We start from the raw sequence: 23,611 nt of genomic DNA on the forward strand, positions 1-23,611 counted from the left end.
TTGTCTTACCCGTCGGGGTTTTAACAATTAAAGATCTGCATGATGCTAGCAAAGAAGGAATAACGTTACTGCTGATCACTGATTGTAAAATTTTCGACAATTTCTCACATAGAATATAGGGTGCTTTAGTGTATTACATTGCAATACCTTTTTCTTTTTCTGTTTTTCCCTACAACGCTAGTATATGGAAGTAAAATGAAACACTGCATATATAACCAGTTTAATTGAAATCTCAAATTTTTACACTTTAAAATATTTCAATTTTTTTTATCTCCACCTTTCTCATCCACCGCTGCCAGTCTGCCACCACCATATATATGGCCCTAACCCCAGCCCAACTCCATCTCAATCTCCAAAGAGAATGATGTTATATGATTTATTGAGGCCTCAGGGCCGGCCGTGGTTGTTATGGTCGTTATTTACCTATAAGAGAATGTTAGACATTATCCGTGAATGTTAGCTAGGCATTACATGCTAAAATGAAATTACCTGCCAACATTATTCGGTTTAACTCATTTTTATGATTTAATGAGGTCTCAGAGTCGGCCTTGAGTGTTATGGTCGTTATTTATGGATTTACCTATAAGAAAATGTAGACATTACCCGTCAATGTTAGGCATCACATGCTAAAATAAAATTATCCGCCAACATTATTCGAGTTTAACTCATTTTTATGATCCGAACCGGTAATGAACGTTTTAGATTAAAAATTATTGGTCAATAAATCATTAGAAAGGAAGGACAAATTATCCAAACTTTCACATTATTCAACATTCCATTGGAAAACACATCAAGACTGTAAGATAAGGCAAAGTAGGCGAGAGCCATTAGTGACATTAATACGAACAATAGTATCGTATGAACACCAAAACCAATGCCGTAGCTCCACGTACGAGCTCACTCCTTCATAGAACGGGCCTGCAAGTAGAAGAACAGAACCAAATCAAGAGCTATCTTTGGGAAGAAGAAAACCCAAAGGCCCAAAAGTCAAGTAATTATCTTATTGGCTAAGCCAATAGCCTGCTGCTTTAAATACGGTGCGTATTAGATAGAGAGAGGGAGTCTTATTATTATTCCTGATAGACGGAGAGAGAGAGAGAGAGAGAGAGAGAGAGAAGGGCGGTAATAGCGGCTGACGGGTACGCTTTTGGTTCCGAGAGATAACGTTCCAAAGCTCAAAGCTTTCTTCATAATCTCGATTTTCTCGTTTCGTAACGCAAGTTAGGGTTAGGGTTTCTTTAATCTTTAGTTCGGATTTGCGGCTCACTGGACGCTTATTCTGGAGCCATGGCCTCGTCTACTATGGTGATCAAGGTGCGATTTTTCGAACTGTTACGCTTCGATTTTTTTTTTTTTTTTTTTTTTTGATTCTGGGTGATGGTTTTGGTTATGCTCTGTTTTGATTGTGACCGAATTTTGGGATTAGGGTTGAGAATTTGTGAAATTTTTGGGTAAAGATTGAAGCTTTTGGGGTTTTATATGATCATCGGTTTTATTATGAACATAGAGATATTTGATACTTGTGTGTTCGGTAGGTTAGCTGTTTTTGATCGAAAGGATTGCTTGTTTTTGTTTTGATTGAATCGTTTACTGGCCTTGGATGAGAATGATCGATCTTGCTGACTCTGATCAGCGTGATCGCCTTGAATTTTGTTTGCAGTTATAAAGAAATTTTAGATGATTTGGATTCTCTCAGTGGTGAGAATGATTGATCTAGCTGAGCCCTGATCGGCTCTGATCAGTAATTTGTTTACAGTTTGTAGACTATTTTGATTTCTTTTTGCACAAAATTTGTGGTAAAACAATGACTTTCTGTGCGTGATGAAGTTCAGAGGACTTTTGGATGGGAAAGGGTTTATTCAACTTCTACCTGTACACCTCCCTGCTCCTGTTCCTGATGTGAAGTTTAACAACCTTCATTCAATTCTGAATGGTTTACTCTGTGTGCTCTTGTTTGACATCTTGTTTTTTATCCCACTCTTGGATATCATCATATTAGACCATTATTCTTAAACATCTTAGAAAGTGTTATAATTTTGTAGCCTTATAGCTGATTGTCGGGATAGGTGATAGTCACCATGTGTGAACAATACATTTCTTGCTTATATCCAGTCCATTGAGAAGGATGGCGCAGTGTACTTCCATTCTATGTTGATTTATTTGGTTCCTTATGAACTTTTCTAACATGTTACTGATTGTGTTGAAGGTCAAATATGGGGATACACTGAGGCGTTTCAATGCTCGTGTTGATGAGAATGATCAACTGGATCTTGACATGGGTGGACTGCGGTTCAAAATATATAGTCTCTTCAATTTTCAGCTTGATGCTGACATCACTATGACCTATATTGACGAAGATGGTGATATAGTGACTCTGGTTGATGACGAGGACTTGCGTGATGCTATGAGGCAGAATATGAAGTTCTTGAGGATTGATGTACATGAGAAAACTGACCAATCTGAGAAATCTTATGCCAAATCAAGTGGAAGTTCTACCCCTGTAAGATATCCCTTGCCAGATATCACCCCTGAGCCTATCCGTGAACTAATCTCCAGGGTTCCTCGTGACTTGACTCCAAACGCCCTTGGTCCAGGGTTTGCGGATCTTGTTGACTGCTTTTCGAAGATGGGAATGTCCTATTTACTTCAGGCTGGTGGAGTTTCAGGCGTCAAGAATGATTCCTCTGAGAAACCCTTAGCTCCATCTGCCAATGATATGAAGCGCGATGGTAAGTCAGAAACCATCTTAAAGTCTACCACTGAGGAATCTAGCTCTAAAAACAGTCGGGCAAAGGATGCTGTAAATGTGACCAAGGATGTGGGAATGTCGAATCCACCTCAGAATGCTCCAGTTGATCTCAATGTTCTTCCTGCTGATTCTAATCCATCCGGACCCACACCCATCAATGTTACACCAGTTGGAGCAAGTCTTCATACTGCTGAGGAGAGGAAGGAGTCAGAGAAGGTTACCAGTGGTCAGGTCAAGGGCAAGCCTCTTGGTTGTGGTGGATCTACAAGTTCTGCTATCCCTGCATTGACTGTTAATGACATGAGCAATAATCATTTCAATCAATGTCCATTTTCAGAGACTCCTATTGTGAATGACTCGGCTCCTGTTGCATATCGTCGTCTTCATCCTTTTAAAAGGAATCATTCTGAAGCAATGGGTGGTATGTTCCACACTGGTATTCGCTGTGATGGATGTGGTTGTCATCCAATAATTGGACCCCGGTTCAAGTCCGTAGTGTAAGTATCTTATTATGTGTCCAATCTTAAGATTGTAATTAAACATTATTGACCTTTCATTGCTGATTTTTTTCTTTTTTCTTTTTGTCTCTTTCCTTTGGTCCTGCAGGAAAGCAGATTATGACCTCTGCCGTATCTGTTTCTCGAGTATTGGTAATGTGGCCGAGTACATTAGAATTGACCACCCTTTGTCTTATCGCCATCCACGTCCTTTCAAGGGGATGCATGAACAAGTATGTAATCCAATTCATATGTTAACTTCTGCTTTATACCACCTTTTGCATTGTGAACTTGACATATTTTTTCTGATCTTAAATGTCAGCCTCCATGGATGGGTCCTTCAGCATTGCCAAAGATACTGAGAAATTGTAGCGCGAAGCCTGGGCGACCTAAGCTTGACAGCCGCTTCGTTTTGGATGTCAATGTAATGGATGGTACCTTAATGGCCCCATCTACTCCATTTACCAAGATTTGGCGGATGCGCAACAATGGGGGTTTGATCTGGCCTAAAGGAACACAACTCATGTGGATTGGTGGAGACAGGTTTAGCAAATCAGATTCAGTTGAGATAGAGGTAGCTTAACTTTGACATTATTTAGATTTGTTCAAGCAGCGTTTATTAGTCTGTTATGTGTTCCCTTTATGTTGCTGTGTTTTAGATGGCAATATTTTTAATTGTTTCTTATTTGTGGGCTTTTGGTGTTATTTTCAGATTCCTGCGCATGGTGTGTTGGCTGAAAATGAACTTGATATTGCTGTTGATTTTACTGCGCCTGAGTCACCTGGACGGTACATCTCATATTGGAGGATGGCTTCTCCATCTGGTCAGAAGTTTGGGCAACGTGTTTGGGTTCTGATTCAGGTATCTTCTTTCATTGCAGAGCAGATTTGATTTTCGTGCCTTTTAGCACACTTTACAACGAAGTGCCATAATTAGACAAGTCATCTGTGATTTTCTTGTGCAGGTGGATACTTCCCTCAAGGATTCATTCTTGGAGAGCTTTCAAGGTTTGAACCTGAACCTGCCCCCTGAAAACGTGGTTAACTTTCCTGAGCAAATGAACTTTCCTCAGCAACATGTGGGCAGTGACTTTGTCCAGCCTTCTAGCTCTAACTCAGTGAAGGAACCAGCAATTCCCATTCCTGAGAAGCAGCCTGAAAATGAGCAGGATCTCAACTTCCCTATAAATGATAGCTTGCTGGTTGGCCACAGTATTCCTGCCCCTACTGCCCCTACCGCCCCAGTGGCTTCTTCAACTGTGTCATACCCCACTGTCGACCAGAGTGCTCCAGCCCCTACTGCGCAAGTGGCCTCTTCAACTGTGACATACCCCACTGTTGATATATTTGAACCAGCCCCGCCCTCCCCCAGATCTTCCCCTGTTGTCACTCTACCAACATCATCTGAAGGGACCAGCTTAAAAAATCCTGTGGAGGACACCCTCCTTAAGGAGCTTGAGGAGATGGGATTTAAGCAGGTGAATTTGAACAAGGAAATTCTGCGAAGGAATGAGTACAACCTGGAGCAGTCTGTGGATGATCTCTGTGAGGTTGCTGAATGGGATCCTATTCTTGAAGAGCTGCAGGAAATGGTAAGCTCTATAAGCCGAACATAACTTGTTCATTCACTTTCGATATTCTGCATTTTGTTGGTTATTGTAAGAACTGCCGGGCACTAGAACTAAAAAGGAGTGCTGGGTGTTTGCAGGGCTTCAGTGATACAGAGATGAACAAGAAGCTGCTTGCGAAGAACAATGGAAGCATCAAGCGTGTGGTCATGGATCTTATCAATAGGGACAAGCTGTAGACAAGACGGCGATTACTAAACCTTAGTATTATATATAAATAGTACTTATCAGAAATAAATGGACTGGCACTAGCCATGCAATATGATGCTTATTTTGCTTTTGGCTTGTAATTAAGTTATATTACTATATTTGTACTGGTGTGGATATATCTAATCTAAGCTATGGAATTTTAATATGTAAATCTTCTGTCTCTACTGCCCCTTTCCTTTGATTACTACTATTTATGAATGTTGCAAAGCATATATTGTTTTCATGAGGGGTGAGTCTCGTGGCATTGGAAATAAATAAGGTGGAGTCACCTGTGTTGCACGGCAATTTGAGCGGTTGAAGCCACTTTAGTTGTCTAATGTTGCAAAGGACAAGTCTTTCTGCTGCTTATATTGCTCATTTTCCAACAGGCCGCCCCTTCTTTATCACCAGTTCGGTTGCCTCTCATCCAAATCCTCACAACTTTTCTGGTTGCTTTATTGTTTTCTGATAACACAAGAATTGGTCAATCCCCGAGTCTTTCTAGACCTCTTGCTTATTATATAGGGAAGACCCGTGACACTAAACTATGACTAATATCTCGAGTAATCTGTTAAGGTACAACACTTAGATGATGATTCACTACTTTCAATTATTATTGGGGTTTGTCTAATTCGAATACTTCTGTGTAACATCAAATCATAGCAAATAATGGTACAAACACTACATGTTAACCAACATCGTTATAGTCACCAAATTTGATTAACTTGTTATGAGTTTTTGCTTTGAACTTAATTTACACGGACAGGGGGACAAATCAGTCTAAAGAAATTAGTCTAATGAGGTGACCTGAAGACTAAAAAGAAGTGAAACCCAAGCAAGAAAAAAGGTAGGAACTGAACTAGGTAGAATCCAGGCTCTTCTCAGACTAGTTTGCCCCCATGTTGACAGGATCAGTTTCCATGTGCCCTTGATTAGTTTTATGGCTCCCACAGAGCTCATTACTATATTCCCAAACTTGTCTTTCTATCTCTCTCCCCATCCAAATTCTTATATTTGAACCATAGACTCACTCAATCCCTTCCATGATTCCGAACTTCTGAACCCCCAAAGATTAATTAATCTCATAGAGAGCCATTTAAATAATCTCAATCATGGGTCATGGAATTTTAATGAAAGCACTCTAGTTTTTCTCTTTACACAGTGAGAGAGCTTTGCTCATTGAGAGTTGGTTGGTTCCCTTTGTGAGGGATCTTTCTCTTTTCCCCATAAAAGAGATTTCAAGAAAATCTCTTTGGGCATTGAGCTTTTGTTTTTTGGGTTTTGCTGTCACTATCTCTCTCTCTGGTAGAAGTAGAACATGTGGGGTTCCATGCTTTTGCCTCCTCCAAAAACATCATCATGTAAGTTTTATTCAGCTTCTGTTCTTGAGATGTCATTCATTGTCAGCTTATCCAAATTCACTGACTTGGTGAATGAGCTTTTTAAAGCTTTCCCTCTTCTGGGTTCTGATATGTGTCTTATTTTGCTATGGTATAGAAGCTGAATTCATTCCATTTTGTAGAAAGATGGAATCTGGGAGTAGGTTTTACTCTGGTGATGAGTTCAGATTGGATTCCAAATGGCTGATTGATCCTAAGCATCTGTTTGTTGGGCCAAGAATTGGAGAGGGAGCTCATGCCAAAGTGTATGAGGGCAAGTAAGTAAACTTTAAAGTTTCTGATTTTTGCATTTCAATTATTGGGTGTGTTTTCAGTGAAAAGCGAAAAGCTTGGTTGTCTTGATTTCTGGGTAATGCCATCCTTGTTTGTTTAGATTTGCAAATTTCTCATCTTTCTATAGATTTGGGAAACCATGAAGTTCTTATTTTGTAAATTGTGCATTCCTCTAGTATCTTCTCCATTATTGTTTTGCATTCTAAGCTACATGTTAATCTTCTTCTATAATTAGGTTCAAATTTGATTGGTGATGATGGAGAAGTTCAGGTTTCACTAAATTGTAGTTTAGTGGTTGCTGATGAATTTGGTTTGAGCATGGCAAAGAGACTTGAGTTTCTTAAGTTATTAGATTCCAAGTAATTATAGTTCATTATTGCGTCCTGTTATTCCGCAATTATCTCACTCCTTTTGGTTTTGGCATTCTGGATTCCATTCAGATACAAAAACCAGACTGTTGCAATTAAAGTTCTACATAAAGGAGAAACTCCTGAAGAGATCACCAAGAGACAAGGGCGGTTTGCCAGAGAGGTTGAAATGTTGTCTAGAGTTCAGCATAAGAATTTAGTGAAGGTTTGATTTAATTTTGTGACAATCTGCATTTGCTTCACTTCAAGTTTTGTAAATTGTGGTGACTGGTGACCATATCTAATCATAGTGATCATACTATTGTGTCAATATCTGACCATTAATATGGCTTCCTTGCTTTTGAACAGTTTATTGGTGCCTGCATGGAGCCAGTAATGGTAATAGTTACTGAGCTTTTATTGGGTGGGACATTGCGCAAGTATTGTCTTAACATGCGGCCAAGGTGCTTGGACACACGAGTTGCTGTTGGTTTTGCCCTAGATATTGCTCGTGCAATGGAATGCTTACACTCTCATGGGATCATACACCGTGACTTGAAGCCTGGTATGTTTTGGTTTCCCAGTTGAAACCCTTTGGAATCTTTGGACATCCATTACCCAACATTCTCTTAGTACTAATAACTATTTCCTTCTTCACATTACCGTGCCAGAGTTTAACGCTACCAATATCTTCAAGCGGGAATTACACTTTAAATGTCCTATCAAATAATAAGAGTAGATACTTTAGTAAGATGGTCGGTCCTTCAAGGAGCAACCATTTATTAGACAGTTTCTAGCTTCATGAAAGATATGGGTGGATGAACAATTATTTGTACATTTTCCAAGTGTACAACTTTATGGATGATATTATATTTGTATAAGTTAGGATTATATATCCAGTCTGTCACTTATTAAAGGCGAGCCCATAATTTTTTGCTTATTTGTTTTATAAGTTTCTCATAAGTAATGACTGGTCTTTGGTTGGCGTTAGTTAATGGCTAAATGCAAAATGTCTGTGTCCAACAAGCATAGTATGTACATGATAATAAGTCAACTAAGCTAGTTATTGAAGATGGGCGACTCTTCATTTGCTTATTTATCTCTTATATTCTTGGGTGCAGAGAACTTGCTCTTGACTGCAGACCACAAAACTGTTAAACTAGCAGATTTTGGGTTAGCAAGAGAAGAGTCATTAACAGAGATGATGACTGCCGAAACTGGAACATACCGTTGGATGGCTCCAGAGGTACCATCTCCCACTGTCTCTCGAAGTATCGCATTTAAAAATACTTGCTTAACTGAGTTTGAGTTTCTATTTGTGGGCAGTTGTACAGTACTGTTACTTTAAGGCAGGGAGAGAAGAAGCATTACAACCATAAAGTGGATGCCTATAGCTTTGCAATTGTTTTGTGGGAACTCTTAAACAATAAATTGCCTTTTGAAGGCATGTCAAATCTCCAGGCAGCATATGCTGCAGCTTTTAAAGTAAGCATATCTTCACTGTCTAAAGAATGTTCCCATCTTTGATTGCATTACCTATTCTCAAAGCTTTCTGCCAGTGCAGAATTTTACTGATGATAATATTCTGCATTTCAGAATGTGAGGCCCAGTGCTGACAACCTCCCAGAGGAGTTGAATCTCATCCTAACCTCGTGCTGGCAGGAGGACGCAAATGCTCGACCTAATTTCAGTCAGATAATTCAAATGCTACTAGATTATCTTTACACCATAGCTCCTCCTGAACCTGCGATTCCTCCTCGGATTTTCACCGAGAACACTGTCTTGCCTCCAGAGTCCCCTGGTACAAGCTCTTTGATGGCAGTACGTGATGATGGGGAGACACCCAAAGCACAAACGGAAGATGAGCCAAAAGGATTTTTCTTCTGCTTTAGACAGTGCTATTGACTGCTAGGCATTAGTTGAAGAGAAGATCTCTACCTCTGTTGTTCGGGTCAATAATCTCCAGAGGGGAGCTCCTAAACAATAGAATCTAGTCGGGGAAGTACATTTTGGTAACATGGTAAATGTTTAAGTTGATCAATATTCATTTTCATCGTGTTAAACTTTAGATGAATGTCCTGCTTTGTATATTCTCTGTTCCATTGGATCTAGTCAAATATGTAGGATCTTAGCTCCAATTAGATAAATCTTACATATGGTATCTAATACTGTGGAGTTGGGTTTCCTTGTGAGGCTTAACCTTTAACTTGTTGGATATGAAATGCAACTTCATTTCTTTGTAAGGAGAGAAGGAAATGACCTTTCTATCTGGGGTTTATTATCTATGGATCAAGAAAGTTTAGTCTGGTCAGTCCTCTTGTATCTTTTAGTTTTATTTTGAGCATATCTAATGAATAATTTAATGGATGCTATAAATTGCTAAATCATCGAACTTTAATTCTATGAGAACAACTGGGTACATTGATTTTGAAATTGTGTTAGAATTACATGGTCAGGAATAACAATCAACAAGATGAAGGCTACAGACTACTCAAATGCAAGAGCTTCTCTTGGTTACCAATAGTCATTGCAGGAACATGACCCTTCTTTGAAATGATGGAAGCGGTTCCAGTCCCTAACAATAATTTCTCTGTTAAAAACCTTTGATATTATCTTCGTTGCATTGTGGCAGTCCATACAAACTCGAAGATTTTTCGATATTCTAAGTGTCGTTCCAGGACGTGTTCTGATAAGACCAAATGCAATGGCCAACTTCTCACTGTGGTGAGAAACTGAAGCTTGCTGCATATCATCTTCTTCTGCATCTAGTCTTCCATCTGCTGTGTTGGGCACATAACCAGCTGCCTCGATCTGTTTCATCATGTCATGAGTAGCATTGTGAACCTCCTCGGAGTGTGGATATACCTTGTTCTCTGCAAAGAACTCATAAATCGTTCCATCCAACTGAATCACGCTACATCCAGGAGCCACCTTCTCTATTCTCTCCTCTTTCATTTGATTTCTCACTCTAAGAGCGTCCTCGCGCCTACCAGCAGATGCATAAATGTTGGACAGAAGTATGTAGTCACCGCTATGAGGGGTCTCCAATCTGATTATCTGTTGCAATGCTTCTTCGCCAATTTCAACATTTTTCTTTGCTCTGCATGAAGCCAATAATGTCCTCCAAACAACAGCATTGGGTTGGATAGGCATGTTCCTGATGAACTGATATGCCTCTTCAATCAACCCAGCTCGACCCAAGATATCAACCATAGAACCGTAGTGCTCAATCCTTGGTTCAATTCCAAAATCATTGTTCATGCTGACAAAAAGATTTCGACCCTCGTCAACCAAACCTGCATGACTACAAGCAGAAAGAACCGCAATAAAAGTCACATAATTTGGTTTGATGTTCTTCTCCTGCATCAATTTGAAGTACTCAAGAGCCCTTTTCCCCTGTCCGTTACTAGCGAGTCCTTGAATTAGTGCTGTCCACGAGAAGACGTTTACTGAAGGCATTCTATTAAACACTTCAACTGAATCATCCACACAACCACATTTTGCATAGAAATCTATCAATGCAGTTCCGAGGGTAACAGTAAGCTTCATTTTCTTCTTCTTTACATAAAAGTCAACCCATTTACCAGTATCCAAAGCTCCAAGAACACCACAGGAGTACAGCACACTAACCATTGTAACCTCATTAGGATCTACATTTGCCTTTTGCATGTCGTGAAACAGATCAAGCGCCTCCCTGCATCTATTTGCTTGACCATAACCAGAAATCATCGCGCTCCACGCAACAACATCTCTCATGTCCATTCCATCAAATATTCGTCTTGCTTTATCCACTTGACCACATTTTGCATACATATCAACCAGAGAAGTAACCAAAGCAATGTTACCCTTCAACCCATTTGCCTCTATATACCCACCAATCCACTCTCCCAGTTCCAAATTCGCCACTCTCCCACACGCTGTCAAAACACTGATCAATGTAACCTCATCAAACCCAATATCCGACTCCAACATTTTACGAAACAGCTCCACAACCTCGTCCCAACGCTCATTCTTCACGTAACCGGCCAGCATTGAATTCCAAGCCATAACATTTCTCTCAGGCAATCCATCGAACACCTGGCGGGCAACCTCAAGCTCACCACAAGTCGCATACATGTGAATCAAAGTGTTCACAACGAACCCATTTGACTTGAACCCACATTTCACAATGTGGGCATGGACCTGCTCTCCTTCCCCCAATGCCCTTACTCTAGAACAAGCTTTCAGCACACTCGAAAAAGTGAACTCATCGGGTTGGACAGAGTTTTCGACCATTTTGTTGAACAGAACAATGGCATTAAGAGGGGACTGCTTGAACGTGAGGCTTCTGATGATGATGTTATAAGCCAAGGAATCGGGTTGTTCGAGATCGTCGAAAATGGAGAGAGCATAGTCCATGGCATTGGGGAGAATCAATGCGGCGGATTCGAGGAGGTTTTCGGTGATGGCTGGGTTGAGGAGGAGGCGGGTTTTGATGAGATGGGCGTGGACTTGGTTGAGGTCTCTGGTGGTTTTGCATCGGTGGAGGATTAGGGTTTTAGGGTTTTGTGGGAATTGGGGTATTACAGTTATGGCGGGAGAGATGGAGATAGGAAGGGTTGTTAAAACCATGCTTAGTGTTGGGTTGTTAAAGCCATTTCAATGCCTTTAAATACTCTCTTCCTTACCCCTTTTTTTTTTCTTCTTTCTCTAATTTGTTGCATCAAACATAACTATAATCAGTTCCGATGTACTAGTTCTATGAAATGTTACATCATTCTATTATTATATTGGATTTATCTACTATTACATGACATTGATATACATTAATGTATTGATGCATTAATGTGTCGAAGAGAGTCTCTCTTTATCAGTCGTTTTATTTCTCAAAAGAATAACGACAACATAAATATTGAATTTCTCAATATATAATCTCGTTCCTCCTGTTACGAGATGCTTGTGTTAGCAAGTACATGGGCATCTTCTCTTTGTAAGCCGATTTTTTGGAGGATAAGTTCAACTCAGCTGCTGAAGCAACTGTTGACATAATCTTTCATCGCTTGATACCTTCGGAATAAGATATCAGCACATAGATACGCGTTCTTTGTAAGCCGGTTTTGCAGAGATGAAGTTCTTGATATGTTATTAAAAGGCCTCATACCAGGAGGCCGGAGATATTGTCACGACCTTCATTGCTCGGGTACCTTTTGAGTATCTTAGCTCATAGATACTCTTTCTTTGTAAGCCGTTGTTGCAGAGACAAATCACGAAATGTGACTAGAAGTGCTATACAGTATACCCATTACCCAACATATTGTGACATGAGCATCTAGAAAGCTTGGGGATTCATCAGCACGATTGAAACAGTGAGTAAGACAGCCAATATGTTTAATGCCGTAATTTGGAGATGGAACCTTCCAAAGAATCCAATCTCTGGCACACACCTCATTTTTCAGTAACTATTTTTCTGATGCTTCGAATAAACGTACTGTTTTTTTTTATAGGAATAAATAAACGTACTGTTTGATATGAACAAAAGCTAGAGAATCGGATCCAACCTTATCATTTTAGATTTTTAGAATAAAGTTTGAAACATATCACAGTATAAATTGGAAGCTTGTTTCCAACATTTCTACTTGTGGTTGCAGAACAATGAGGAGATCAAGCTACGACAACCCTGCCAGACACCAAACTGGCTCAGACTACTATTCTCATGTTAATAGGATGGCTAGAGCACCTAGTGTTCTGACCGACGTCCCTCACTATGGGCACACCCTATTCAGCAACAATCCAGTGCCTTCAAATGAAGCCCATCGCGGTGGTCACTATGTTCAGTACCAGCAGAGGCAGCACCACCAGCACAACCCTGAGCCTGGTAGGAATGTTGTTGAAGTGACTGAAACAGTGGCACAATGTGACAGGAATGGGAACTGCGTGGTTATTGAAGAAAAAGTTGATGTCGAAGCTGATGACTACATCCAGCAGAAGCACAAGGGGTTTGAGTTGTTCAAGTGGAAGACCTTCAAACCTCGTTGAAGGTTTAATTTGGAGGAGAATGTTGGCGATCTAGGGTTAAGATTGACAGGCAAAAGTACGTAGTAACTTATATTACCGGTGAAGCTTGCTACTTGCACCAGTACCGCTTTGTATAAATAAAATGCCTGTCTTTCCGATACATGCTGAAGTTCTTATGCTCTTGAGATAGGATCCTATTGTTATATTAAATGCATGCAGTTCCACTTAGTAAATAAACGGGTTTCTATTATTGTTGTTGTTGTGTTAATTGTATTCATGAGTTGCATCAGCATCAAAACACAAGACTACTACCACATAATCGAAAACATAAGAATCATGATCTACGAGTGATGCGTGTATAGATAAGAAACTAACCATAATGATTCTTTAAGCATTAGTGATACAAGAATTTTATCTGCAGCATAGCACATGAAGATGAAAGTTGCTTCAAACAGAAAGAAAAAGCACATACAAATTCATACTTTTCTTCTTTTGTTGCGCAACTCCAGTGTCAAAAGTTATGTGCATAATGCACCCAATAAATGAATCTCACATTAGCAATAGCAATAAGGCTGCCAAAACCCAGAAAATAAGTAGAATTAAGTATCATCATCAGTGTGTGGTATAACAGCCTCAGTATATCTCCTTGAAGACCTTTTATCAAAAAAATTCCTGAGGCTGTTCTTACTCTCTCTACGCCTCCGATGGACCCTACCCGAAGAACCATCTAGCTCACCATCAAGTACTAACCCTGACTCTAACCTTTTGGACACTGCCACAATCTCATAAGCATCCCACAGTGATTGTCCAAAGTCCCATTTTGCATTGGTACCACTCTCACTAGATGATGCTGCTTTTCTCATTGCTTCGAGCTTGAACCGAGACGGTAACCTGCCCTTGTAGTTTCTCCGGCGCGCGTCAAACTCCGTCATGGGCCTAGAGCTGCCGGAGTTGCTGATGCTCTGCCAGGCTTGTGCCACAGCCTTGAGGATTTCAAGTTCTTGTTCATGGTCATTCTGTAACTTTTTCTTCATTCTCTAGCTAGCACAAAAGATAGTAAGATACCATGTTTATCTTGGGCAACTTAGAGCCTCACATTGCTATTTTGGAAAGAGAATAAAACCATATCCTTTTGGTGTGACTCGTGACAAGAATTTTATCTTGATAAACTCTCTAAATAAGTTCGCACAGTTTAATTCTGTTAAACACATGTTGGGCTGTGCTGACGAAATGGACTTATGGACCTACTATAAGGGCAAGTTCACCGGGGCTCAAGGCGCCCGGGCACCACGTCAAACGGTGACCCAAGTCACCAAAATTCCACTGTTCACCGTTCCACCGATCTGGGCTTCCCCAACAGTAGGCGACCCAGGACAACAGCTCGGGCAACTTCCTCCCCGAGCCCGTGACCCAGGCCTCCAGCTGGCCCAAAAAGATGAGCTGAGGGGAGACGCGCCAGGAAGGTGGAGTGCAAGCTAGTCGCTTGTCTTCTAGCGGAGAAAAGGCTGCGGCGCGTGGGGAGGCCGGATTTTGTCCGGTTGTGGCATGCGGGTGGGTGACGTGGCGTCTAGCCATTGGTTTGCTTGGAAATTTGAAGCCAACGGTCCACAGATCTCGACCGTTGGTTTTAATTATGAATGGGATCTGATGGGCAGCAATTAAGGAGTTAGATAAATTGAGAAAAGAAAAAATATATATATATTGTTTGTAACCGTTAGATTAAGAAAAAACAAAGAACCAAAATTTCCTATAAATACCTCACTTCCTAATTTACCTCTCACAAAAAAAAAATCATATTTTCAAAAACTTTGTCGGTGGTGTACATGTGATAAAAGTGTCGGTGGAGTTAAAAAAAAAAAAAAACATGTCGGTGGACATATAATTTGTCTACCAATAAAATTTTCTTTGGTTGCATTTTCAAATTGTTTATCAATACTATTTATTTACATCATACATTTCTCATTTTCCAAAAAAAAAATAAAAAAATATTCGATGAACAGTAACTGACTGGTGACCCTGACCCAACGGGTGGAAGCAAAGATCCAGTGGCAGTGAATAGTTTCCTGCCCTGGTGACCGTGACCTGGTGACCCAACGGGTGAACTTGCTCTAAGGATTGGGGAAGGCCCTTTTCTGTATGTGTCTTACATGGAGTCCCAAAGACCCAAACACCTACAACAAGAAAAAGTGAAAAAACAAAGGAAACCTCACCTAATCTCCATGTCATCTAGACCTAATGAACTTATTCCTTTGCATATTAAAGTCTATCATTTAAGATTTTGATGGTTTTGAGATGTTCACTAATAAGCATAATTTAAAAGAATCAAACTTTTATGACAAATGCTTTAGCAGATTTGAGACATTTAAAATCGAATGGAAAAATTTTGAGTGAATTTTATTCCTCCCTCAATTAATAAAGTTAGAGTTATTCTATTCGACTAATTAGGGTCTAGTGTAGTAGAGGTTTCTGTCTCTAAAGTATTTGAGTATTTGTCGTTTCAAACAAAATAAAATTAATAAATAAACTTATGTCATTCAATTTTTTTCTTTTTTAAACAAGGGAAACAAATGTTGACACAAAAATCATCGAGGAAAGCACTTAAGGCATGAGTCGAAAATGACAGTGCCAGAGTCGTTAGCTATGGGCAAACTTATGAGTTAAGTTGCCCTTAGCTAATGATTTAGCTATCGTGACACTTTTTTCAATCACATGTTTGATCCTCACATCTTCAACCCCATGAAGAACAAACTTGCAATTATTCAAAAAAAAAAAAATCAAATTTCTAACATTTTAATCAGCTTTTTAAAATAACAAAATCAGTAGTGTTGCATTGAAGTCTCTTTATAGCTGTTAGTCAAATCATTAGCTTCAAGAATTGACCTCTCGAAGATATTTGTCTCAAGTCTCAACACTCCCGTTATTCATTAAAATCTTCTTCCCGCTCATTTTGAAGAGAAATTTCCCAGAGATTCCTGTGCGGTCTTCTTCTAGGGTTTTGGCTCGTCTCCTCCAAGCCGTTACCGACCCTCTCTCTGATGCTCTCCGCCTCTTAAACCTCCCAAAATGAGTGCTCCGAGTCCAATGGAGATCTACGTGCAAAACCCCCAACACGCCGATATCCCAGACCAAAACGGCGCCGTCCAAGTCGTCGCTTCAACTCCTTCTCCTATCATTCCCCAGGACAAAGTCCTCGTTTCAGGTCTGTATGCCACAATTTTTCATCATCAATTTCTAATTTTGAGATTGAAATGGCTCCAATTTGGGGGTTTTGCGATGGTTTTTAGTTGTAAATTTATGTTCTTTGATGGAGAAACGTCGTTTTTGATTGTGGGTTTCAGTTGAGGTTTGCCTCAAGCCGTCGAGCACTGCTCGGATTGACGATGTGCGGTCAGCTGTTGAGAGGTGTGTGCTTTTCAATTTCATTCGTGAACTTTGATTTTTCGGTTTTCTCTTAATTGGGTCTTGTATGCTTGTTGAAATGACTGTTTAGACTAATAGAATTTGGGAATGCTTGAAGATTGAGAGATTAGGACTAACGTGTTTTCGCTTTTACTGTTTTGTGTTAAATGCTTAGAATGCTTGAGAAGAGGAGTTTGAGCTATACTGATGGACCTGTGCCGGTGCCGTCTGATGATCTGTTCCTGACTCAAAATGTGGAAAGAATCTGTATTTGTGACACCGGTAACTTTTCTTGTGATCTTATCTATGACTTTAGGTCAGTCCCTGAGGTTAATGAAATTTCGTAGGAAAGGCAAAGGGAATAGATGTTGAGACTTTTGACGCTTATATTGATAGTGCAACACTTTTCATCAGTTTCCATCTTTTTTTCACTGGTTTTGATGCTTCAACTGTTTATTTTTGTAGATGAGTGGGTGCAGAATCATGACATCCTTTTGTTCTGGCAAGCGAGACCTGTTGTGCATGTGTTTCAGGTGAAAAGCAGTGCTCATGTCTAGCCTAGACAGGACGTTTTCATTTGTCAGTAGTTAGTTTGTATCTTTTGATTGATACAAACTTCTTGCTTTCTATCCAACTGCACATGTGTTTGCTTATGTATATCGGTAGAGTGACAGTTCTTTGCATTTCCTCTGTCTGCAACCGTGTTACTATTATTTTAGCTTAGCGAAGAGGGAGCATGTGAGGATGTAAGTGGGGAAGGACAATCTTCTACCTTCAATGAATGGATTCTTCCAGCAAAGGAATTCGATGGCATGTGGGAAAGGTTACTTTGCAACTTCTTTAATTTTCACCCTAGTAGAAGTTATAAATCTACTGATGTTGTGACATCTGCTTCCCATGTTCCGTGAATAGCCGGGACATTGAGGAATATCATGACATGGTTGCTGTGGTATAGTGGTTTCAAACAACTGATTTCATTTACTTTTGCAGCTTAATATATGAATCTGGGCTGAAGCAAAGGTTGCTTCGGTACGCGGCTAGTGCATTACATTTTACTGAAAAGGGTGTTAATCCTTTCCTTGTGTCATGGAATCGGTAAGGAATTGTTTAGTGATTTCAACTATATCCAGACATGATTGTTATTCTGTGATTGCTAAGAAATTCTCATTAATACCTATGTGATTGGTTTTATGCCTTTGCAGCATTGTTCTTTTACATGGGCCTCCAGGGACTGGAAAAACCTCTTTATGTAAAGCATTGGCTCAGAAGCTATCCATCCGATTTAACTCCAGGTTCCTGGATGAATCACTTTTCTCTCCGTTAAGCGATGTGTCTATATTTGTGGACTGCCAGACTCATCGTTTTATGCTTTACAGATACCCGCAGTCCCAATTGATTGAAGTTAATGCACATTCTCTATTCAGCAAATGGTTCTCTGAAAGTGGCAAGTTGGTATGTAGTTGACACTATTATTGAATTTTTCTGCTCTTTGTAAACTAAAATTGGATTTGGAACATGCGGTTTTACCAATGTTGAATATTTCTTCTCAATCTAAGGTTGCAAAGCTTTTCCAAAAAATTCAAGAGATGGTAGAGGAGGAAACCAATCTGGTATTTGTTTTGATTGGTGAGATTTTTTGTTACTGTGATTTTTGATTTTATGCTCATTTTTCTTCCACCTGGCTTGATTATAAATGTATGATGATGCTGCAGATGAAGTTGAAAGCCTTGCTGCTGCGAGAAAATCCGCTTTATCTGGTTCTGAACCTTCAGATTCTATTCGGGTACCATGCTCTCTTCCCTTCTCCTTTTGCAGCCTATTTTCTAAGCTTTTTTTAATCAAACATCTAGATTAACATTTTGGATTTGGTTCACACCAGCTCCTTTTCTAAATGGCACCTTTAAATTAACATGCCAGGTGGTGAATGCGCTACTAACTCAGCTGGACAAACTGAAATCAGCACCAAATGTGATAATTTTAACAACATCCAACATAACTGCTGCTATTGGTAAGACTGCAGTCACTTTCTTATAACGTGATTGTTAACTTTATACCCTTGCACGCTAAATGAAAAACCTCCTTGGATTGGTTGCCATTTATCTTTACCTGGAGCGGTAATTTGTTGTTTGGAAAGAATTGATGCACTTCTGTTTCCCTCCCTGTGTAGATCAATTTAGTCTATTTTTGGTATCGCACATCAGTCTGCAGTCCACTACGGTTCTAAGTAGCAACAGATATGCATGATTTGTTAACAAGGAGTTGACACATGAAATTTTGGACCCCACTTTCCCAAGTTTCCAAATTTATGTGCTGGAATCAAAGTTTTCAGCCTATTTTTATCCTCATTTGGATTGTTGTCGGTGTTCTATCTGTTTCTTCACCATGTTTGCTGGAGTAATGTTATCCTCTTTGCTCCGTCTCCATTGATTATACTTGATTAGCTATTTGAAAGGAAACAAACAGAAATACTATAACTGGTCCTATTATGTGTCAATTTACCATTTTCGGGTTGCAGATATCGCATTTGTCGATCGAGCTGATATAAAAGCATATGTTGGTCCCCCAACTCTGCAAGCGCGTTATGAAATCCTAAGGTCCTGCTTGCTGGAACTCATACGAACAGGAATTTTATCAAATTTTGAGGTGTGTATTTCACCTGCTCAGATACCACAGTTTTAAAAATTTGTGTTCTCCACTGAGTTCTAATGTGGAGAAATTGCAAATGGAATCATGCCTAATGTACAGTCTGAATTCTTAGGGTTGTGAAAGCCTCATGCTTCCTAACTATGCTAGCTTGAAAGAGAGATTGAATATGCCTCAGATTCATGATGCCCAGACACCACTACACTTGTGTAGGCAGTTGCATGAAACTGCAGAAGCGTGTGAGGTTGGAACACATTCTTCAATGCCTTCTAAAGTAGACCTTTAATATGTACTCCTCGTGATAGTTGATTTTGATTTTCTGCTTTCCACAGGGATTAAGTGGACGATCTCTAAGAAAGCTTCCATTCTTAGCGCATGCGGCTCTTTCAAATCCTTACAGTTGTGACCCTAGCAAGTTCTTGTGCGCAATGACAGATACAGCAAGGAGGGAGCGTTCTGAGCTACCTGATTGAATTGGCTAGCTTTCTTTCACAGCTTTGTAAACAAAGAATTTTTACGCCAACTCCTCCAAATCTAATTCATTTCAATGCATTAACAGCTTCTCCTTGTCTGCGCCCTGATGGTGGTGATTGTAGTTAAATTGTCATATCATGAACCGGGTAAAGTAAATATAGTCTGCAACCTATGATTGATGTATGTACGACGAGGTTTGAGTTCCTGGTGCAATACGTACATTTAATCAATTTCAGCTTAGACAATCTGATCTGCAAAACTAAGTTGATTGATTGGATGTCAAGAATTATATATTAGGGGGGACTAGTCGAGCAACATGCTTTGGTGGCCTCACCTTCTTTCATCACATCACCTTGCATGTTTTTCGTCATGTTTGCAAACACAAAGCAGCACCTCGTCAATTTCATTGGCAACGCAATGCCCTTGAATCAAAATTGTCCGAGTTTTTATATCGGATACATATCCATTTCCTTCCATATCATCCAGCAGTTTCCCATTTCTTCGAGTTTAATGGCCTAGCGAAGTCCAAGACCACTTGGCTATATGTAATCTTGTCCTTCCATATCATCCAGCAGTTTCCCATTTCTTCGAGTTTAATGGCCTAGCAAAGTCCAAGACCACTTGGCTACATGTAACCTTGTGCGAGCAACCATTTTCATTCTTGTAGAAGCTGCTCTGTCTCATAATCAGCACTGATCGGATCTAAAGAATCTGTTTCCCTTTGCTCTTGAAATTGGTGGCCATTAACACCCATTCTCTTTATCTAAATAACCCTGTTTCCACAGCGCGCCTTTATAGTTCTCATATGTAAACAATTTAAGCAGCAATAAACAAACAATAGAACAATTCATCACTGTCTTGACATCCACATCAATTCAGAGTTTCAGACAACAACCAGACTAGTAAAGCAGGAAATGAAATTCACCCACAAGAGAATGTACACAATCAAAATGGCTCAAACACATTTCATATATTCATATCATAACATTAGTTTCCGAAATCTAGTACAAGTTCATGTCACCGCAGACTCTAATCCAAACAAGTTCCAACACTAACCACAAGGCCATTATCTGTACATAGCTCATTCTTCATTTATAATAAAAATCGCAACCATACACTCGAGTAATGTAGAAATACAGTGATTCTTTTTGGCATTTTTCATTATATATATATATATATATATATATATATATATATATATATATATATATATATACTTATTACACATAGTAGAAAATTAGAGCTTTCAGGAACATTTTATTTATGGCAAAATTTCAGTGCCACGTGATAAACATAGATGGAATTTTTTATCTTTTTTCCTTTGAGAGCTGAAATCTTTTCTCCTTTGATCAGGCACTTTAGCAGTAAGTCATGAATATTTTGATAACACGCAGCCATCCTTTTCGTGTTGAGGCCGCGGAAATTTGAGTTAAAATTAAAAAACTCCCCCCATGATTTTTGTTCTCCCGCTCCCTCAAACTGAGAAGAAGAAAGCTCTGGAATGGAAGAGGTTGGCAATGGAACCAGGTGCTTCTTTCTCCCAGAAATAACTAGTGAGAATTTGAAATAACGAAATTCTTTGTTTTGTCAATTGCTTTAGCTGCATTTGGACTGTATCAGCCGTTCCATCTTTGTAATAATCTATCAATTTCAATGTATTATTTGAAAGTTTGATTTGAAGTGGGATATGACTTGGTGAGAATTATTGTTCTTTACTAGCTTAGTTTGCCATCCACATTGCACACTGGTCCTCTTGTGTTTATCAACAACTAGCTTGTTGTGTTAATTTTATGATTACAGCTTAAGAGCTAAGAGCCAGGTTATAGGGATTTATAGGTGTCAGGCCTTTCAACGGCTGTGATCTTCTAGGGATTTTTCTCTGCCATTTGTAAATTTTTTTCAAGTGATTGGGCTAAGCCAGGTTATAGTTAGAGTTTTAAAGTGTTGGGTTCGGCCCAGATGAATAAATGGTTTTTAGGTAAGTTCAATAAAAAGGAAAGTGGAAATATTAATCACGAACTCTGCTCCCCAATTGGAATAGGAATTGTATGTCTGGTTCCCAATTTTGTTGGGTATATCAAGAATCTTTGCAGAACAGGCTCCTGCTTAAAATAGGAATAGCTGTAGCTTTCCAAATTCGACAGGGAGCCTACTCTATAGTCTATATAAAGGACCATTAAACTGGTGAGTTGTGCACACATTACTATTTGTTCAATTCGCAGGTCACTCTATATCTTTCTATATACCCGCAGTGAAACTTGTTTCTGTAACAATGTTTGTTGAGGGTTTGGCTCAGATAGGAGAAGTCGCTAAAGGTTTGGCTCAGATAGGGCAAGTCGTGAAAACGATGTTTTATGGTAAGCCTAAGGAAAATCTGGAGCCTTCTTCTAGGAAAATCGGGTTTGTTTCCATGGCAAAACCCAAGACGAAGTTTGTTTCTTTGCGGACGCCGACATTCAAGATCGAACACTGGAAAGCCATAGAATCTAATCGTTTGCGACCAAAGTTCACTACTGATCGGGCATGAGATTTTGGATCAACTAATACTACCGATTGGACACAAAATTTTGGATTAACTAATTTCTAAAGTGTGACATTATTTTCGTTCTAAAAGAAATTTGTGACAACAATTGTGAAGAATTGAAAGCCTTCAAAATAGAGTTGAAATAAATACCCCTAGTCAATAAATTTTGTGTTGTTATTGTTATGTGAGGATTTAAATTTGTTTCAGTGTGAACCGTGTAGGTTCTTGAATCTCGAGTTTTCGATTGCCCATAATTTATAGTTTTACTATTTATTAAGTCATCATTTAACTAATGAAATTTCACATGAAATTTTGTTATTTTAATTTCCTGGCTTCTCTCTTTTTTTTTTTTTCCTTAGGTCATGAATTCATGATTAATTGTTACCTTCATGATGTGATTGAACCGTTATACATAACAAGAATGATATGATAGACAAATTAAACAAGAAAAATGATACCAAGTTTTAAAACTGATTATACATGTACAACTAACAAGCATGCATGATTTTTAGCCAGTATAGATATGAACACCTATAGCAATAAGGAGGATGGTGAGCAGCCCGAAGTAGATGAGGGAGTGTACAACTATGGAGGGAAGACTTGTCTGCATATTCCCAAACTCCGCCACCCTCCCCTTGGCCGGAATCTGAAACATGAGCCCAGGAGTCAACAGAACGAACAGCACCACCGCTACGATCACCGGTCCCCAATCCGCCCCCATTACTTACTTCCCCAGTAGTTCCTCGGTCGGCCAAGCATTTACGAGTAGATCGATAGGTGAAATGAAGAAGATGAGGCCGAAGGTAAGGTCGGTTTTCGAGGATTCGAGAGAGGGTTGGGACTCGGGACGCAGCTGTGAGTGGACAAGTGCACGTTTAGACGTGTCCCAATTGTGTTGTTTATCAATTTATGTGTTTTCTATAGTTAAATCTCTGGGGATTTTAATTCACTTTGGGTGCGGGACACTGGAGCCTGCAGATGAATTGTTATAAGGGCCTATTCGCCACCATACCCTTCAAAATTTCATATATATTTCATTTCGCTCTCTTTTCCCATACAATAAAATTACTTCCAGTTTGATTTTAACACTAAATTATTGGATTGAACTCGGCAAGGGATTTTGGTTCAATACTTTAATATATTTCTTTGTTTGCCTAAAAAAAAACCATCAACCCTTATATATAGCATCTATGGGTTTGATAATTAACTTGTTGATTAAACATACATGTTCGACAAAGTCACAAAACATGATAATCTACCGATGTAGCATTTTTTTTTTTATAGGAAACAACAATACTTGTACATTAGTTGATTAACACAGAAAATATATATCTGTTTCTTCATAAAATTGTTAGTTTCTTCGAAAATATCATGTTTCAAGATTGTATGTTATATATCTTAACGATTCTACACTAAATAATACGTAGTTACCTTTCATTTAAATAGCAAAAGTCATAGTTTTATCATGAATCCACTGTGTTGATGATGAGGGTG

At 39.3% G+C, this 23,611-nt stretch overlaps 6 protein-coding genes across 8 annotated transcripts; 3 read left to right on the top strand and 3 right to left on the bottom strand.

Moving 5' to 3' along the window:
- Positions 1-1,057: 1,057 nt before the first annotated feature.
- Positions 1,058-5,235, top strand: LOC133741737 (protein JOKA2). 2 transcript variants are annotated; one of them, XM_062169468.1, is made up of 7 exons: positions 1,058-1,314; positions 2,207-3,246; positions 3,356-3,479; positions 3,569-3,820; positions 3,959-4,108; positions 4,212-4,838; positions 4,955-5,235. In XM_062169468.1, the coding sequence occupies exons 1-7, from the start codon at positions 1,288-1,290 to the stop codon at positions 5,051-5,053; spliced, it is 2,319 nt and encodes a 772-aa protein (XP_062025452.1). In that variant the 5' UTR covers positions 1,058-1,287; the 3' UTR covers positions 5,054-5,235. The 2 variants fall into 2 exon arrangements, with proteins under 2 accessions (XP_062025452.1, XP_062025451.1); XM_062169467.1 differs by lacking the exon at positions 1,058-1,314 and having other exon boundaries at positions 2,171-3,246.
- A 665-nt stretch (positions 5,236-5,900) lies between these two features.
- LOC133743568 (serine/threonine-protein kinase STY13-like) lies at positions 5,901-9,394 on the top strand. 2 transcript variants are annotated; one of them, XM_062171544.1, is made up of 7 exons: positions 5,901-6,424; positions 6,561-6,720; positions 7,177-7,309; positions 7,453-7,648; positions 8,205-8,329; positions 8,410-8,568; positions 8,680-9,394. In XM_062171544.1, the coding sequence occupies exons 2-7, from the start codon at positions 6,590-6,592 to the stop codon at positions 8,986-8,988; spliced, it is 1,053 nt and encodes a 350-aa protein (XP_062027528.1). In that variant the 5' UTR covers positions 5,901-6,424; positions 6,561-6,589; the 3' UTR covers positions 8,989-9,394. The 2 variants fall into 2 exon arrangements, with proteins under 2 accessions (XP_062027528.1, XP_062027529.1); XM_062171545.1 differs by having other exon boundaries at positions 6,586-6,720.
- Positions 9,395-9,450: 56 nt separating this feature from the next.
- LOC133743567 (pentatricopeptide repeat-containing protein At1g08070, chloroplastic-like) lies at positions 9,451-11,795 on the bottom strand. Its single transcript, XM_062171543.1, has one exon. The coding sequence runs from the start codon at positions 11,692-11,694 to the stop codon at positions 9,598-9,600; it is 2,097 nt and encodes a 698-aa protein (XP_062027527.1). The 5' UTR covers positions 11,695-11,795; the 3' UTR covers positions 9,451-9,597.
- Positions 11,796-13,434: 1,639 nt separating this feature from the next.
- Positions 13,435-14,208, bottom strand: LOC133743618 (uncharacterized). The gene has a single exon (XM_062171605.1). It carries the CDS (start codon positions 14,109-14,111, stop codon positions 13,677-13,679), a length of 435 nt encoding a protein of 144 aa, XP_062027589.1. The 5' UTR covers positions 14,112-14,208; the 3' UTR covers positions 13,435-13,676.
- Positions 14,209-15,645: 1,437 nt separating this feature from the next.
- On the top strand, positions 15,646-19,692 carry LOC133743993 (pachytene checkpoint protein 2 homolog). The gene is made up of 14 exons (XM_062172094.1): positions 15,646-16,276; positions 16,416-16,479; positions 16,652-16,758; positions 16,942-17,009; positions 17,196-17,299; positions 17,467-17,571; positions 17,679-17,768; positions 17,853-17,928; positions 18,033-18,102; positions 18,189-18,259; positions 18,394-18,484; positions 18,992-19,119; positions 19,235-19,363; positions 19,452-19,692. Exons 1-14 carry the CDS (start codon positions 16,141-16,143, stop codon positions 19,590-19,592), a joined length of 1,380 nt encoding a protein of 459 aa, XP_062028078.1. The 5' UTR covers positions 15,646-16,140; the 3' UTR covers positions 19,593-19,692.
- Positions 19,693-22,625: 2,933 nt separating this feature from the next.
- LOC133742808 (uncharacterized) lies at positions 22,626-22,880 on the bottom strand. Its single transcript, XM_062170488.1, has one exon. The coding sequence runs from the start codon at positions 22,836-22,838 to the stop codon at positions 22,626-22,628; it is 213 nt and encodes a 70-aa protein (XP_062026472.1). The 5' UTR covers positions 22,839-22,880.
- Between the last annotated feature and the right edge of the window lie 731 nt (positions 22,881-23,611).

This window comes from Rosa rugosa, chromosome 4 (genome assembly GCF_958449725.1).
Source record: "Rosa rugosa chromosome 4, drRosRugo1.1, whole genome shotgun sequence".
Classification (NCBI taxonomy): Eukaryota; Viridiplantae; Streptophyta; class Magnoliopsida; order Rosales; family Rosaceae; genus Rosa; species Rosa rugosa.

Coding starts and splice junctions, on each gene's coding strand:
- LOC133742808 (XM_062170488.1), bottom strand. CDS start 22,838: ATGGGGGCGGATTGGGGACCGGTGATCGTAGCGGTGGTGCTGTTCGTT.
- LOC133743567 (XM_062171543.1), bottom strand. CDS start 11,694: ATGGTTTTAACAACCCTTCCTATCTCCATCTCTCCCGCCATAACTGTA.
- LOC133743618 (XM_062171605.1), bottom strand. CDS start 14,111: ATGAAGAAAAAGTTACAGAATGACCATGAACAAGAACTTGAAATCCTC.
- LOC133741737 (XM_062169467.1), top strand. CDS start 2,171: ATGAACTTTTCTAACATGTTACTGATTGTGTTGAAGGTCAAATATGGG. Junction 3,247..3,355: donor CCCCGGTTCAAGTCCGTAGT/GTAAGTATCTTA, acceptor TTGGTCCTGCAG/GAAAGCAGATTATGACCTCT. Junction 3,821..3,958: donor CAGATTCAGTTGAGATAGAG/GTAGCTTAACTT, acceptor TGTTATTTTCAG/ATTCCTGCGCATGGTGTGTT.
- LOC133743993 (XM_062172094.1), top strand. CDS start 16,141: ATGAGTGCTCCGAGTCCAATGGAGATCTACGTGCAAAACCCCCAACAC. Junction 17,769..17,852: donor TCCATCCGATTTAACTCCAG/GTTCCTGGATGA, acceptor TATGCTTTACAG/ATACCCGCAGTCCCAATTGA. Junction 19,364..19,451: donor AAACTGCAGAAGCGTGTGAG/GTTGGAACACAT, acceptor TGCTTTCCACAG/GGATTAAGTGGACGATCTCT.
- LOC133743568 (XM_062171544.1), top strand. CDS start 6,590: ATGGAATCTGGGAGTAGGTTTTACTCTGGTGATGAGTTCAGATTGGAT. Junction 6,721..7,176: donor GCCAAAGTGTATGAGGGCAA/GTAAGTAAACTT, acceptor GATTCCATTCAG/ATACAAAAACCAGACTGTTG. Junction 8,569..8,679: donor CATATGCTGCAGCTTTTAAA/GTAAGCATATCT, acceptor TCTGCATTTCAG/AATGTGAGGCCCAGTGCTGA.